The sequence below is a fragment of the Balaenoptera physalus genome, assembly GCF_965194825.1.
Source record: "Balaenoptera physalus genome assembly, chromosome: X".
Taxonomy (NCBI): domain Eukaryota; kingdom Metazoa; phylum Chordata; class Mammalia; order Artiodactyla; family Balaenopteridae; genus Balaenoptera; species Balaenoptera physalus.
This window is the reverse complement of record NC_138903.1, coordinates 8789977-8807059: the sequence shown is the minus strand read 5'-3', so window position 1 is coordinate 8807059 and position 17083 is coordinate 8789977. Positions and strand designations below refer to the sequence as shown.

Genomic DNA, 17083 nt, shown 5'->3' with positions numbered 1-17083 from the left:
CATTTTTCTTTGCACCTGGTCAGCAGTCTGCAGTGGGACGTAGAGCCTACTTGCACACAGATTTCCCGGTACCCTCGTCTTCCCGGCCACATCATTAGCTCCTCTGCTGCTCAGTGGTGCTTTAGTTGCTCCAGCCCTGGGCGTATTGGAATTCACTCCTCCGGTGTTTTTCTTTTTGAACGAGACAGGATTGTTGGGGACATTGTGACATATAACAGTGTGAAATAGTAGTGTTATTAAGATACAATAACACTAATCCCTTTAAGTTTGGATGCAGACTCAAAATTCCGTATTCTTCGTAATAGAGAAAAGTGCTATTGAGTTTAAACAATAGCAACAATATCAACATAGCAGCAAACCATAAAGGGTTTTTTTTTTAATTTATTTTATTGAAGTATAGTTGACTTACAATGTTGTGTTAATTTCTGCTGCACAGCAAAGTAATTCAGTTATACATATATATACATTCTTGTTCATATTCTTTTCCATTATGGTTTATCACAGGATATTGAATATAGTCCCCTGTGCTCTACAGTAGGACCTTGTTGTTTATCCATTCTATGTATACTAGTTTGCATCTGCTGACCGCAAACTCCCAATCCATTCCTCCCCCTTGGTGACCACAGGCCTGTTCTCTAGGTCTGTGAGTCTGTTTCTGTTTTGTAGGTAAGTTCATTTGTGTCATATTTTAGATTCCACATATAAGTGACATCATATGGTATTTGTCTTTCTCTTTCTCATTTAACTTAATATGATAATCTCTAGGTCCATGTTGCTGCAAACGGCATTATTTCATTCTTTTTTATGGCTGAGTAATATTCCATTATAGGTATATACCACATCTTCTTTTTTTAAAAGATTTATTTTATTTAATTTTGGCTGCCTCGGGTCTTAGTTGTGGCATGCAGGATCTTCATTGTGGCGTGTGGGTTTTCTCTTCTCTAGTTGTGGCGCGCAGGCTCCAGGGCATGTGGGCTCTGTAGTTGTGGCACGCAGGCTTAGTTGCCCTGCGGCATGTGGGATCTTAGTTCGCCGACCAGGGATCGAACCCACGTCCCCTGCATTGCAAGGTGGATTCTTTACCACTGGACCACCAGGGAAGTCCCTATACCACATCTTCTTTATCCATTCATCTGTTGATGGACATTTAGGTTGTTTCCATGTATTGGCTATTATAAATACTGCTGCTGTGAACACAGGGGTGCATGTACCTTTTTGAATTATAGTTCTGTCTGGATATATGCCCAGGAGTGGGATTGCTGGATAATATGGCAACTCTATTTTTAGTTTTTTAAGGAACCTGCATACTGTTCTCCACAGTGGCTGCACCAAGTTACATTCCCACCAACAGTGTAGGAGGGTTCCCTTTTCTCCACATCCTCTCCAGCATTTCTTATTTGTTGATTTTTTTAATGATGGCCATTCTGACTGGTGTGAGGTGATACCTCATTGTAGTTTTGATTTGCATTTCTCTAATAATTAGCAATGTTGAGCATCCAAAAAAGAGTTTTGACCTTTCTCAAGGTCACCGTCATTTGAATCACGGTGCAGCTTTGCTTTTGCCAGGAGGACCAATTCTAGGCAAATTTGTAAAGTAGACATTTGTCTTCTAAACCCCCAATCTCGTTGGTAGTGATTTCAGGGGATCAAGGTTTAGAGTCTTAAACCAAAGGGGTACAATATCAAGAGTACACTAATGGTGGGCCAGCGTGGTAGGGGGCTCTCCTGGGCCGCACAGGTTGGCGGGGGCACCATTCTCGTGCTTTCAAAGTGAATGGTGGGGACTTCCCTGGAGGTCCAGTGGTTAAGACTTTGCCCTCCGATGCAGGGGGTGCGGGTTCGATACCTGGTCAGGGAGCTAAGATCCCACATGCCTCATGGCCAAAAAAGCAAAACATAAAACCGAAGCAATATTGTAACAAGTTCAATAAAGACTTTAAAAATGGTCCACATCAAAAAAAAAAAAAGTGAATGGTGGCCTGTAGAACTGTGCGATGCCAGCACCCTTCTTTCCTCAACACCCTGGAATAAAGTTTCCTTTCCCTAGCACATCGGGGTCATCCTCTCCTAAGCTTACTTCATTGTTTGCAGTGGGTATGAATAGGAAGTGATCTATCAAGTCAGCATATCCTTTTCACAAGAGGAATTGAAAGGTTTTACTCTGAAAATCTAGAGGTTTTTAACATGCATATTAGTCCAATTCCACCTGTGCAAAGTGGCCAGATATTTTTCCCCATTGACGTTTCCTTATAAGAGTTCCATAAAATATTTCTAAAGATGTGAAGGCCACACATATCTGAAATCTGATGACGTTATACCCTGCACTGAACATCTCGGTGGAATACAAGTCAAATGAAAAGAGCAGGGACTTCTCTGGTGGCGCAGTGGTTAAGAATCCGCCTGCCAATGCAGGCGACACGGGTTCAAGCCCTGGTCCGGGAAGATCCCACATGCCGTGGAGCAACTAAGCCCGCGAGCCACAACTACTGAGCCCGTGTGGCACAACTACTGAAGCCTGCGCGCCTAGAGCCCGTGCTCCGCAACAAGAGAAGCCACCACAATGAGAAGCCCGGGCACCGCAATGAGAGAAAGCCCATGCACAGCAACAAAGACCCAACGCAGCCAAAAATAAATAAATATATTTTTTTAAAAAAATTAAAAGAGCAAGTTTTTAGAAATACTTAGAAACTTTACAGACTTCTAAGGAACATTTCACAGACACGTAGTGCAATTTTTAGTGTGTGGATGTAATTAAATCCCTTTAATGTTTATATACATATGACAAGAACAAAATAATAAATTGTCCATTTCACCCCACCCCTTCTGTGAAATACTGTAACACTATTACACCATAAAATTTAGCGGGGGTACTTTTTACTGGGCCTGGCTAACCAAGTGCTCTGGAGAAAATAGCCAACCCATTTATGTGATCATTAACTAATCTGGGGAATGTGTACATGTAACTGCATTTCTAAAAAAGGCAGATAAACTGTGCACCCAGTGGCAACTTACACGGGACTGTGGCTGATTCTTGGTAGCTGATCCAAGCATGAATGCGGCCGGTGGCCCTGTGCTGAATTAGCTCTCAGGGCTACTGCTAGGGTAAGACAGGAGCAATGGCCTCACTTCATTATTCAACTTGCCAGTTTCTCTTTCACTGGGCTCTAATGGATCAGAAAGTCAGAGTCTGTCAAAGAGAAGCTGCAGAATTACCCTAGGAATAGGAGACAGTGGGTTAGCAACTCCCTACAAGCAAGACTCTCTTCTTCTGTAGCTTACAAATTTCCCTTCCCATTTTACCCTTCCTGCCCCCAAAAAAGTTAGTTTAGGACAATTGCGAACACACTAGATCGAAGATAAATACAATGCATTCTCGTTATTCACAGTACTTAAATTCCATAAAGTCACCAGGAACACTGGCTAATAATGAACCATTGCTCTTCAAGGAAATACACACACACACACCCCACACATAGATTATAATCTTTTTTTTTTTTTAATTTTATTTATTTATTTATTTATGGCTGTGTTGGGTCTTCGTTTCTGTGCGAGGGCTTTCTCCAGTTGCGGCGAGCGGGGGCCACTCTTCATCGCGGTGCGTGGGCCTCTCACTATCGCGGCCTCTCTTGTTGCGGAGCACAGGCTCCAGACGCGCAGGCTCAGTAATTGTGGCTCATGGGCCTAGTCGCTCTGCGGCATGTGGGATCTTCTGGGACCAGGGCTCGAACCCGTGTCCCCTGCATTGGCAGGCGGACTCGCAGCCACTGCACCACCAGGGAAGCCCAGATTATAATCTTAAATCCTAAAAACAAGTCATCCTGGTTGATTGTATTTTCTTTATTTTATAAACAAGAAAAGGAGGTTTCGAAGTGTTAAGTGACTTGGCTGAGGTGGCCCCACTAACAGATGCTAGAGCGGGGACTCAGACCCAGTCTAACTCGCTGCAGAGCCGGCGCTGCTTGCTCAATGCTCTGCCTCTTCTGTTGTCCCCATCCTGTGGTTCTATGAGAGCTGCCACAAGAAGGCGGAACGTGTCTTGTTCAACCGCAGCTGGGTGCTGGCTCATTTTTTTTCACGCTCTGAGCCTGTCTGCAAATGGATGTGAAAAGGCCCCAAGTATTGATGTGGAGGTCACAAACGAATTTTTAAATGTTTGCAAGGAGGTCTGTTAAATCCATCATACTCCAATAAAGATGTTTAAAAAAATAAATAAAAAGACATTGCTAAATACAAAAACAAACAAAAAAGCAGCACCAGGAGTGCCTGCAGACACCCTTTCCACATCTTTTGGCTGGTTCCTTTTCATCCCTCGAGAGACTTGTCAGAGAATTCTTGTCTGATCATGACCACTATTAAGAAAGACCCTCCTCTCAGCCGTGTTCGATCACATTACCCTCTGTGATTTCCTTTACACACGTCACGATCTGAAAGTTTTATTTATTTCTTGGCTTGTTCAGCCTGTTGCCCTTCGCTTACGTGTAAACTCTGTGATAATGGGAACTTTGTCTCTCTTGGGTCCCAATGTATGCCCAGCACTTGGAATGCTGGCTGATACACTGTGGGAACCCAGTTGCTGTTATTTGAATGAATAAGTGAATGGAAAGGTGAATGGATCAACGGTGGTATGTAGCTCTTTCAAAGTGAAGGCTGCAAGTGTATTCTGAGAGCAGTCATGGCTTGAGTTTGTGTGACATCGGCTATGGTACTTCCAGTCTCCGAAAAAGGTGTTCATTAGGGCCTTAAAAAAGATAGGGTGATAACTCGGGAAAGAAGAAATAAGTTCTGAAAGAATTGGGATTAGATCTCACTTTAGAAGAATTTAACTTAGAGTATTTTGCAAAGAGACAAAGTTAGTACTAAAGACTAGGAGACAACGGTGGGGAGGATGGCGCATTTCACGGCAAGAAAGGAAGCTGTGGGGACTTCCCTGGTGGTCCAGTGGTTAGGACTCCGTGCTGTCACTGCCGAGGGCCCGGGTTCGATCCCTGGTCGGGGAGCTAAGATCCCACAAGCCGTATGGCGCGGCCAAAAAAGAAAAGAAAGGAAGCTGTAACTCCAGATGTAGAGAAGATACGTGGTAGCACATGGCTGAGGCCAACACAGAGATGAGGTGGGAGTGACCGAATTTCTCCTCATGAGGGGCTGATGTGATATTTACTCATGAGTGCAATGAAGGTGAGAAAAAAGTAGCAGTGAGGAGCCTGAAATGGGAAGAGGGCTCAGTTTTAAGCTATATTTTGTCCTGCGATGTGAAGGGCTCTATAGGATAAGCACCCCATTTCCATGTGGTCCAGAGGTGGTATACAGCAGTTGCTACCACTGGCCATCATTCCTAATTCTCTCCATCCCCCTTGTCTTTAGGTTAAGGACCAAGAAGGAGACTTATGACACAAAGGTAGAAGTGTAGGTCTGTAAAAGAAGGTTTGGGGGTTGTTTCTTGAATCCTTAGATTGGCCCTACTCAGAGCACTTCCATCAGCGTTCGTGGTTTCTGAATCAAAAGATGTGAATCAGAAATAAAAGCTAAAATCATAACCAGGAGCTGCCAGCTTCCAAACCAAAACTGGGAACTGGAAACACCTGAACACACTGCAAGTAACCAGTAAACCCTGCCATATTTTAATTAATAGCCCGTATAAGAAATGAAGTCCAATGAAATCATTAACTTTTTTTTTTTAAGTGACAAATGAAACAGCACAACTGTGGAAAACTTCTTTGTACTGGAAGGATTTTAGAAATATAGGATAGCATTCAACTCATTTTATTGTACCTTTTGGAATATAAGAATGGTAGGGTTACAAATATTTGGAAGCTTCATCAAAGTGGAAAAAGAGATTCAACTTTCCCAGTTTCAAAGGAGTCACATCTGTATTCTTTGAAAGATCTCAGGATAATACTTGGCCTAAAATGATCAGATGATATTCCCCAATTTCTGGGAATTTATATTTTGGGACGATGGTGGTTGCAGTATCAGCTTTCTCAAAACATATTTGGCTCAGCAAAGTAGACTTCAGTCCACTTTGTTGGTAAAACAAACCTATTCATTGTAAATATCGATTAGTCAGAATTTGGATTAAATTGAACCCCACGTTATGATGGCGACTGAGACACTTTTCCTACCATAGAGTAACCCAAATTGCAATGAGTTTGAGAGTGAAATAGATCCCAAACTAAATCATAGTCTCTTAACAAAACTACTTCCCAATGCAGATTTGTCTATGGCTTCATAATGTAAGTCATTTCCCCATATATTATTCCTCATATATTGTGGTATTGTATTTACCACAAAAATCCCACTTGACTGAGAGAGCAGATAATATTCACCTCATTTTACAAAATAGGACAACTTAGAAATGGACATACTCCTTGCCTTTCTCAGTATCATCCTACGAGCAGAGCTCGTACTCCATACCACATTTCATGGCACCTACTTTAGAGTTACTAGCAGGGTCTCACTAGGTTCAGTCAAAACCAGAATATCTTTTTTTGAGGGGGGGGTATAGTTGTTTTACAATGTTGTGTTAGTTTCTACTGTACAGCGAAGTGGAGTTCCCTGTGCTATACAGCAGGTTTTGTTAGTTATCTATTTTATACATATTAGTTAGTATATATATGTCAATCCCAATCTCCCAATTTATCCCACCTCCCCTTTCCCCCCCCCTTGGTGTCCATACGTTTGTTCTCTACATCTGTGTCTCAACTTCTGCCCTGAAAACTGGTTCATCTGTACCATTTTTCTAGGTTCCACATACATGAATTAATATACAATATTTGTTTTTCTCTTTCTGACTTACTTCACTCTGTATGACAGTCTCTAGATCCATCCATGTCTCAACAAATGACCCAATTTCGTTCCTTTTTATGGCTGAGTAATATTCCATTGTATATATGTACCACATCTTCTTTATCCATTCGTCTGTCGATGGGCATTTAGGTTGCTTCCATGACCTGGCTATTGTAAATAGTGCTGCGATGAACATTGGGGTGCATGTGTCTTTTTGAGTTACGAAAACCAGAATATCTTTAAGCAGAGAATATGTTAGCAGCCACATCAAAACCTAAGGACCTCACAATATGGTCAATTGAGTTTTGACCAAGTGCTAAGACACTTCAATGGAAGAAAGAATAGTCTTTTCAATAAATAGTGCTTAGGCAACTGGATATCCATAAATATAAGGATGAGGTTGGACCCCTACTTCTCATAATAATACACAAAACTTAATTTAAAATGGTTTGTAGACATAAGTGTAAGAGATAAAACTTCTAGAGGAAAACTGAGGTATAAATCTTCATGACCTTGGATTAGGTTTCTTAGCTACAACACCAAAAGCACAAGTGACAGCAGAACAATAGATAAATTAGACTCCATCAAAATTAAGAACTTTTGTGCTTCAAAAGTCACCATCACGAAAATGAAAAGACAACCCACAGAATGGGAGAAAAGATTTGCAAATCACATAGCTAATAAGGGACTTGTATCCAGAATATATAAAGAAATCATACAATTCAACTATATAAGACAAATGGCCCAATTACATAATGAGCAAAGGATCTGAATAGTCTTATCTCTAAATTAGGTACACATATGGCCAAGAAGCACATGAAAAGATGCTCAACATCATTAGCCATCAGGGAAATGCAAATCAAAACCACAATGAGATGCCACTCCACACCCACTAGGATGAATAAAACAAAAAAGACAGACAGTATCAAGTGTTGACAAGGATGTGGAGAAATTGGAAGCCTCACATACTTCTTGTTGGAATATAAAATGATGCGGCCCCTTTGGAAAACAGTTTGGCAGTTCCTCAAAAAGTTAAACACAGAATTAACATGTGACCCGGCAATTCTACTCCTATACTCAAGAAGAATGAATACATATGTGCACACAAAAATTTATACATGAATGTTCATAGCAATATTGTTTATAGTAACTAAAAAGTAGAAGCACTCCACATGTCCATCTACTAGAGAATGGATAAACAAAATGTGGTATATTGCTTAAATGGAATAATATTTGGCATAAAAAGGAATGAAGTACTGACACATGCTATGACTTGGAGAAATCTTGAAAACATTATGCTAAGTGAAATAAGCCAGACAAAAAGGATCGCATATTGTTTGATTCCATTTTTATGAAATGTCCAGAACAGGCAAATCCATAAAGAGACAGAACATAGATTAGTGGTTACCTAAGCCTCGAAATGGGGTGGGTAGCAAGAATGTGGAGTTACTGCAAATGGGTATGGGAATTCTTTAGGGGGTATTGAAAGTTTTCTAAAATTAGATTGTGATGATGATTATAGAACTCTGAATACACTCAAACCCACAAACCGTACACTTTAAATGGGTGAATTTTATGATATGTGAAGTATATTTCAGTAAGGCTGTAAAAAAAAAACAACACCCTTCCCCCTAAAAAAACAACTTAAGACATATTTTTGTGTCTATACAGTCCTAGAAAACCAATAAATCCAATACCTGCATATTGAGTGCTTGTAATATATCATGAGAGCTACTTGCTTCATTACATTTTACCTTGTCTCTTGTTGGAAGATCATTTTCACTATCTCTTCATTCAACAAATAGTTTTTGAATGCCTGTTTTGTGCCAAATATGGTGCCAGATGCTTGGGATAGATGTCTCATTTCATACAACAGCCAGAGATCCCTCCCTTTATGGAGCTTGCATCCAATTGGATTTACCTTGATTGTATGTTCAAGTACAACTTAGCTCTGAGGGCTCATTCTAGGAGATACTTTTCAAGTGTAAGGTGCTATTTTCCAGAAATTTCACTTTCTCCATTATAATGGGCCCATGGTTTCAATATGATCCCATCCTTTTCACAGCTCGGTTGTAGTCAGTTATTAAATTCAGTTTGAAGTCAAAAGAAATGACAAGAAATTTCTTGAGAGTAGTGGGGTTTCAAGTAAATATTTCCATAGATAGCTCAACTTATTTGAGAAGCCTCAAGGGAACTAGAAATGATGACAGAAAAGTAATGGTAAGAGAAATTGAGCCCAGTGATTAACTTCCTTGAAATATTAGCCTGAGTTCCACGTTCTGTGCTTGTCCGTCAATGCATTCTTAATTCTTTCTTTTGTTTATTAAACATTTAGCAAATATGTCTGTGTGCTAATCTGACATAGGACATGATCTCATAGTTCGCTGCAAACGGCCAGTGACCATCATCTTCTCAATAAGATGGTATCTTGAGTTGTCTCTCTGCCCTGTCTTACAGTGATCAGGAATAAAACTCAAGGAATCCTGGTCTCTGGAAACAGGACATGATTCCTCTGAACAGCCATCAGTGAATTTTTATTCTGAACTCCTGACCCCACTTCCGGTTTGTGTCATTCATAGAGATTGAAATTACTCCAGTTAAAGAAAGTATCCCTAATCAAAAGGGCTTAATGACTGGGCCATGTCTCCTCCCTGAGTTATACTGGAGTAATCAATGCTATTGTCGTTCTTTGTAACACTGCAGCTTCTCCTGCACTGTGTTAAAATCATAAAACTCATGCATGCTATCTCCATTTCCCACAGCTGTGATTTCTGGGTCTCTGTCTGTGAATAAGCATTTCAGAATTGTCATGAGATGGAGGAAATAGCACGTGCAGAGTATTTCCCAAGCCCAGTTGCCAAGAATGAGCTAATTTTAACCCTCCCTTGCATACAGTGAGCCTTAAAAACTTCAAATACAAGCCATTCTACAATGATCTACCTTTCCAGGAGAATGGCAGGCTTTCACTGTAGAACCCCGGTCTTCCTGAAATATACCAGAAGTAAGATTTAAAATTATGTCATAAGATTAATAAGATATTCAACCATCCTTTTCCTTTTTGATGTTTTTATAGTGATTAAATACAAAGTTCATGTCTGTATATAAAAGAAAAGTTAAATGTAATGTAACCTTGCTGTCTTGCTTTTGGAAAATTTGTCCAAAGATACTGATCATAATCTATCCTCGATAAAAGAATAAGATTAGTTTTTTCTAACTTTTTATGTTTAACAGGCTAAAATTGCACTTTCCTTCAAAATATAAAAGCAGGAATTGCAAATATATTTCAAGTGTCAATTTTCAATCAATTGGTAATAGCTATGTACATGGTGTGTTAAGAAAGATCCTGAGGGACTTCCCTGGTGGTCCAGTGGTTAAGACTCTGTGCTCCCAGTGCAGGGGGCCTGGGTTCGACCCCTGGTCAGGGAGCTAGATCCTGCATGCCACAACTAAAGATCCCGCACATGGCAACGAAGATCCCACATGCTGCAACTAAGACCCAGCACGGCCAAATAAATAAATATTTTTTTAAAAAAAGAAAGATCCTGAGGTTCAGTATGGCTTAGCAAAAAAGACTGCTATCATTGGATAATAAATGTTTTCCAGAGGTGCAAGAAGATAGGGAGTGGACATGTAAGTCCTATATTTGCCATCCCTGCATATTTGGAAGAAGAGTTAACATTTAAAATATCTTTTCATAGGGAACACTCTTGCACTGTTGGTAGGAATGAAAATTGATACAGCCACTATGGAGAACAGTATGGAGGTTCCTTAAAAAACTAAAAATAGAACTACTGTATGACCCAGCAATCCCACTACTGGGCATATACCCCGAGAAAACCATTATTCAAAAAGAGACATGTACCACAATGTTCATTGCAGCACTGTTTACAATAGCCAGGACATGGAAGCAACCTAAGTGTCCATCGACAGATGAATGGATAAAGAAGATGTGGCACATATATACAATGGAATATTACTCAGCCATAAAAAGAAACGAAACTGAACTATGTGTAGTGAGGTGGATGGACCTAGAGTCTGTCATACAGAGTGAAGTAAGTCAGAAAGAAAAATAAATATGGTATGCTAACACATATATATGGAATCTAAAAAAAAAAAAAGGTTCTGAAGAACCTAGGGGCAGGAAAGGAATAAAGATGCAGACGTAGAGAATGGACTTGAGGATACGGGGAGGGGGAAGGGTAAGCTGGGACAAAGTGAGAGAGCGGCATTGACATATATACACTACCAGATGTAAAACAGATAGCTGGTGGGAAGCAGCCGCATAGCACAGGGAGGTCAGCTCAGTGCTTTGTGACCACCTACAGGGGTGGGATAGGGAGGGTGGGAGGGAGACGCAAGAGGGAGGGGACATTGGGATATATGTATATGTACAGCTGATTCACTTTGTTGTACAGCAGAAACTAACAGAACATTGTAAAGCAATTATACTCCAATAAAGATGTTAAAAAAAAGAAAACAGTAGACAAATAAAAAAATAAAATATCTTTTCATGACAGATATAGAGAACAAACTAGTGGTTACCAGTGGGGAGAGGGAAGAGGGGAGGGGCAAGATGGGGTAGGGGAATAAGAGGTACAAACTACTATGTATAAAATAGATAAGCTACAAGGATATATTGTACAACACAGGGAATATAGCCAATATTTAATAACAACTATAAATGGAATATAACCTTTAAAAATTGTGAATCACTATGTTGTACACCTGAAACTTATATAATATTGTATAGCAACTATATCTCAATAAATTCTTTAATAAAATATTTTTTCAGCAATTACCAGAAATATACTAGTCTACATTTAAAAAAGAGCATTTAACTAAAACAAACACCAAATTAATGCTCACCATTTTATCTATCCCATAGGTCAATGCATCACGTCAGGAAGCCAAATTGATGGAGGAGTGTGATCTTCTTATTGAGATCATTCAGCAAAGACGACAAATTATTGGAACCAAGATCAAAGAAGGGAAGGTACGATTTCTAGGGCTGAAGGTCTTGTATTCTCTACCTAGAGAAAATATACTCCCATGCACTTCAATAGCTTAGGAAATATTGAATGACCCCTTTTTCTATATTGTCTGTCATCTCGTCCTAAGTCTTTAAGACGTAGTTCAAAGCCTCTTGGTTGGCCATTTTTTCCTCCACCCTTTCTTTGTGTTATGGTCTCCTATGCACACCTGTAATACAAAGGCTGCTCCATTACCCAATTCCAGGGCACAGCATGGAGCTCTGGTCTATTATAGCCACTGTTTTCCATCTCTCTTCTCTATGAGAAGGTGGGTTCCATAGAGGAAAAGTTCATTTCATATTTATTGCTATATCCTAGCAATCAAAACAGTATTAATTAAATGTTTAAATGAATCAGACTTTATATACAGAAATTATGAAGTGCTTTCTCATGCTCTTGAGGGAATTTAGACAGGTGTCATTTCATCGTGGCAAAACTCCTGTAGTTTCACTATATCTTATACCCCTTTGTGGATATACAGTATTAATAGTACTTCTTGGCTAATGTTTGTATGTTTAAAATTCCTATGGTTTTATAGTAAACTGTATTCAAAAAGCAATTCACAAATTTAGGTTATATTCTTTATGGCCATCTTCTTATTTATTCAAAATTCATTCAGAAATGTTGATAACTTAAGAATCCATCACTTTATTCTATTTTTAAATTAGTCATATTTTTATTGAAATACTTACGATCTACTTTATTTTCCCCATTTCTCTGCCACCCTCACAAGACAATTTTGTAAATATCTAAAAATAGAAACATTCCTTCCAGATCCAGTCAATTCATGAATTTCTATTATTACTGCTCATAACTATAATGACATGTATAATTAAATCCAGTTGGCAAGTATTAATTAAGTAGTACACAGAGATTACAACAGCTAATGTACGTGCTCTTCTCTGTTTTCTTCAAACTTTTTTTAAATTAATTATTTTATTTTTATTTTTTAATTAATTAATTAATTTATTTATTTATTTTAAAAAATTTTTGACTGTGTTGCGTCTTCGTTTCTGTGCGAGGGCTTTCTCTAGTTGCGGCGAGTGGGGGCCACTCTTCATCGCGGTGCGCGGGCCTCTCACTATCGCGGCCTCTCTTGTTGCGGAGCACAGGCTCCAGGCGCGCAGGCTCAGTAGTTGTGGCTCACGGGCCCAGTTGCTCCGCGGCATGTGGGATCTTCCCAGACCAGGGCTCGAACCCGTGTCCCCTGCATTGGCAGGCAGATTCTCAACCACTGCGCCACCAGGGAAGCCCTGTTTTCTTCAAACTTTGAAAGGTGCTTCTAATATTGAAGAATGTTTTAGACTGCTTTGTCTGTATAGATTGAAAAATATGTATACATGTACATTGTGATGGTGATCAGAAAAGTTGAAGTCAAATCAAATAGTTCTGGAAGCTGTTCCAGTAGATTATCAAATTAATACACAATTATTCCCTGGCCAGGGACGGACTCAGATGTGTTGAACAGCTACTTTCCCCCACATACAAATTATCCTGAATGTCAGCCTGGAATCTGTACAGGATCTACTTCCTCTTCTGTCATCACGCACCATGTGTATTTCTCTTAATACCTGACGTCTTTCAGGTTCTCAGGCACATGAGAGCCTGAAAACAGCTGTAATTAATTATTAACGTACATGTGGAAGGTAATTTGTTGCCCTTACGTGGTCGTGTGCAGGGATCAGCTCTCAGTATGAAGATTACTTCCTTATCGCTGCTGGAACAGATTACCCCAAACTTGGTGGCTTCAAACAACACAGATTTATTGATACCTGACCTTTTGGAGGTCAGAAGTCTAAAATCAGTCACAACTGGGCTAAAGTCAAGATTTCAGCAGTGCTGTTTCTTTCTGGAGGCTCTAGGGCAGAATCCATTTCTTTTCTGGCTTTTAGAAGCCACCCACAGTCCTTGGCTTGTGGTTTCTTCATCATATCACTCTGAGCATTGCACCCATCCTGAAATCTCTTTGTCTGGCACAGACTCTCCTGGTTCTCTCTCATAGGGACCCTTATAATTACATTGGGGTCAACCAGATAATCTAGGATATCCCCCATCTCCAGATCCTGCTTTAATCACACCTGCAAAGTCCCTTTTGTCATGTAAGGTAACATATTTTTAAAACTCCTGGGATTAGGATGTGGGCATCTTTGGGGGCCCTTATTCAGCCTGCAGTGACTCTCCGCCACAACTTCCTGGCCAGCAGGTCTTCCTTCCCCTTACGTAACTTCCCAGCATGAGGGTTCCTCTCATGAGCTAGAGCAAAGTAGCGAAGGGGTGTGTGTCCCCAGTTCCAGCCATGGTGATGCATGGGCTTCATGCTCTGGTGCACCCACTCTACCCTGGACACATGTCCGTGATAGAGAACATAGTAAAATAGAAGAGCAAAGAGACACATAGCTGGGCCCAAAACCAGATAAACATCTCCATGGGCCAGAAATAGAGGAAAACTACAAAGCCATGATGGTGGCTCTTTAAGACACAGGCTCCTGGGACTTGGTCTGGAAGAGACTAAAGCAGCTACACCTTCAACTCCTATGGCTAAATAGTTTTGGAAATGTTGGGGTAAAAGGGCTAGAAATGCTCCAGATGGTATGGGAAAGTGAACTCAGGCTCATTGGTTAATGCCATGGGCTGTGTAAGGCTTCTCAGCTCATTCAAAGGGACCGAAAACAGATTATCGCCAGCCTTCACCTAGGGTCATAGCTGTTAGCAAACTTCAGGCCTGGGAGTCTAGAGTAAGTCAGCTGGGTTGGAGCCTGGCTCTGCGCTGTTTCTGATACCTCCACAAAATGGGAGCCTCAGAAATGCAGAGATAATACAAGATTCTGGAATGAGGACCCCCAAGGATGAGGTGAAGGAGACTGTAAAACAGACAGGATAGGCTAAGCAAGGTGGGGGAGGGAGAAAAAACATTATGAATGACTTCAGCCCTTGAAAACAGAAACTCAGACCACAATTCCAAAGCAAATAAAGAGATCTTGAATTTCTAAAAATACAGCCAACAAAATCAAAGACATTTTCTCAACTCAGTTGAAATTAATTTTATGTGAAAATGTTAAGAAGATGTTCAAAGAGATACATGAAGGAATGACTTCTATCTTCAAAGAGCAAAAAATTGTGAAACCACAAAAGAAGGATGTGAAATAAGAAAAAAAATAGATATAAAAATAACAAATTAGAAGTTTCGGAGGGAAAAACGTATGCACTGAAATGGCAAAGAAAACTCAGTGGGAAGGGAATTTTGGAAGCTGAGTTTTAGCCTCCACATAGGGGAGGCTGTCTACATATAAGGATAGGAAACTTGATGCATACTTCACACCACATACAAAAATTAAATGTCAATGGATCATATACCTCAATGTAAAAGGTAAAAACTCTGAAAATTCTAGAAGAAAGAAAACGTGGGAGGAAATCTTGGTGAGCTTTGGTTGGCCAAAGATTATATACACTGGCAGAAACATAAAAGAAATATTTACAAACTATAGAGATAATTATATATTGTATTTCACCAAAAGTAAAAACTTCTCCTCAAAAGGCACTCTTAAGAGAATGTAAAGACAAGCCACATATTAGGAGAAAATACTTATAAATTATTTATTTAATAAAGTAATCGTATCCAGAATATATAACAAGTTCTCAAAACTCATTAATAAGGAAATAGATGACCCCTTCACCAAAATGGATAAAAGATTTGAATAGATACTTTACCAAAGAAGGTATAAGGCTGGCAAGTAAGCACATGAAAAGATGTTCAAAGTCATTAATAATTAAGGAAATGCAAATTAAAACCTCAATGAGATACCACTACTTACCTACTAGGATAGTTAAATTAAAAAGATGGACCATGCCAAGTGTTGGTGAGAATGTGGAGGAACTATAGCTCACACACTGTTTCTAAGAATGGAGACGGTATATTTTAGAAAACTGTTTGGCAGGTTCTTAAGTAGTTAAACATACACTTACCATTCGATCCAGCCATTCTAGGTGTTTACCAAGAAAAATGAAAGCGGATGTTTATATAAAACTGGTATGTGAATCTTCACGTTAATATTAAGGGTAATATTAAGGGTAATTTCCTGACTGGAAATGACCCGAAGTCTATCAACAGATGAATAGATGAACGGTTTGTGGCATTTCCATACAGTGCAGTACTATCCAGCAAGGAGTGAACTCTTCACACATGCAACAACATGAATCTCAATATAATTATTGTGAGTGAAAGAAGCCAGACAGAAAATAGTATATACTGCATGAGTATATTCATACAAAATTCTAGAAATAACACTTTCTAATCATCTACAGTGACAGAAAACAAATCAGTGGACGCTTAGCGATGAGTGACAGAGGGGTGGGCGGGATGAATTACAAAGGGACAGGAGGAGAATGGGGGGGTGATATATATGTTCATTATCTTGAATGTGAGGACTGTTTAATGGGTTTACACATATTTGAAAACTAATCAGATTTGTACTTGAAATATGTGCAGTTTCTTACATATTAATTATATCTCAGGAAAGCTGTTTGTAAGACAAGTAAATTGTACATTTATACAATGGAACAGTCTTCAGAAATTAAAAGTAACAAACTAGGGTGATACGTATTCATATGGACAAATCACAAAAATAGAAGCAAGTTTTATGATGATTCTTAGGGAATGAGAAATATTATATAAAGTTTGATGAACTACAAAAAAATCCCATATAATGTTTAGGCACATATACATCAACATGCTTGGCAGTCATCAAGAGGCTGTTCTCTGGAGAGGGACATGAATTAAATTAGGGAGGGACGCACAAAGGCTTCAATGCCATCGATAATATTTTACTTCCTTTTGAAAAATCAGACGCTAGTATGATGAAAACACTGAGATTTGCTAAAGCCAGTACTGTGTATGGGAAAGTTGATCATATGACTTTAAAAACGGTCCGTATGTTTGAGATGTGTCACTTTTTTAAAGTGCACGTTTGCTCAGGGATATAACCTCAGAAGGCAGTGTTACTTGGGAAAGATGAAGAGACGAAGGCCCCGTTCAGCTTTCCATTGAGTTACTACTTTGGTACACGACCGAGGACTGATTCATCCCAGACCTGGGAATTCAGAGTGACTAAGTCCCTGGCCAGGGCATTGGGTGTCAGAGATACGTTTTAAAGAAAAGAGCATGGGTGCCGACACCCTGGAAATCAGAGAGGCTGGGCAGGGAGGGCAAGTATGGACTTGGTGCCCAGTCTGGGTGCCCAGGCTGGTGGTTGGGAAGTCTGAAGACACTCAGT

At 39.8% G+C, this 17083-nt stretch overlaps 1 protein-coding gene across 6 annotated transcripts in view; it reads left to right on the top strand.

Annotated features, from left to right (window-relative positions):
• The window catches only part of MID1 (midline 1), a 398682-nt gene that overhangs the window by 311501 nt on the left and 70098 nt on the right, over positions 1–17083 (top strand). For all 6 annotated transcript variants that reach the window (XM_082447129.1, XM_082447125.1, XM_082447128.1 and 3 more), the window contains exon 4: positions 11669–11776. In XM_082447129.1, coding sequence (XP_082303255.1) covers positions 11669–11776 — 108 coding nt within the window. The remainder of the gene's footprint in view (positions 1–11668; positions 11777–17083) is intronic.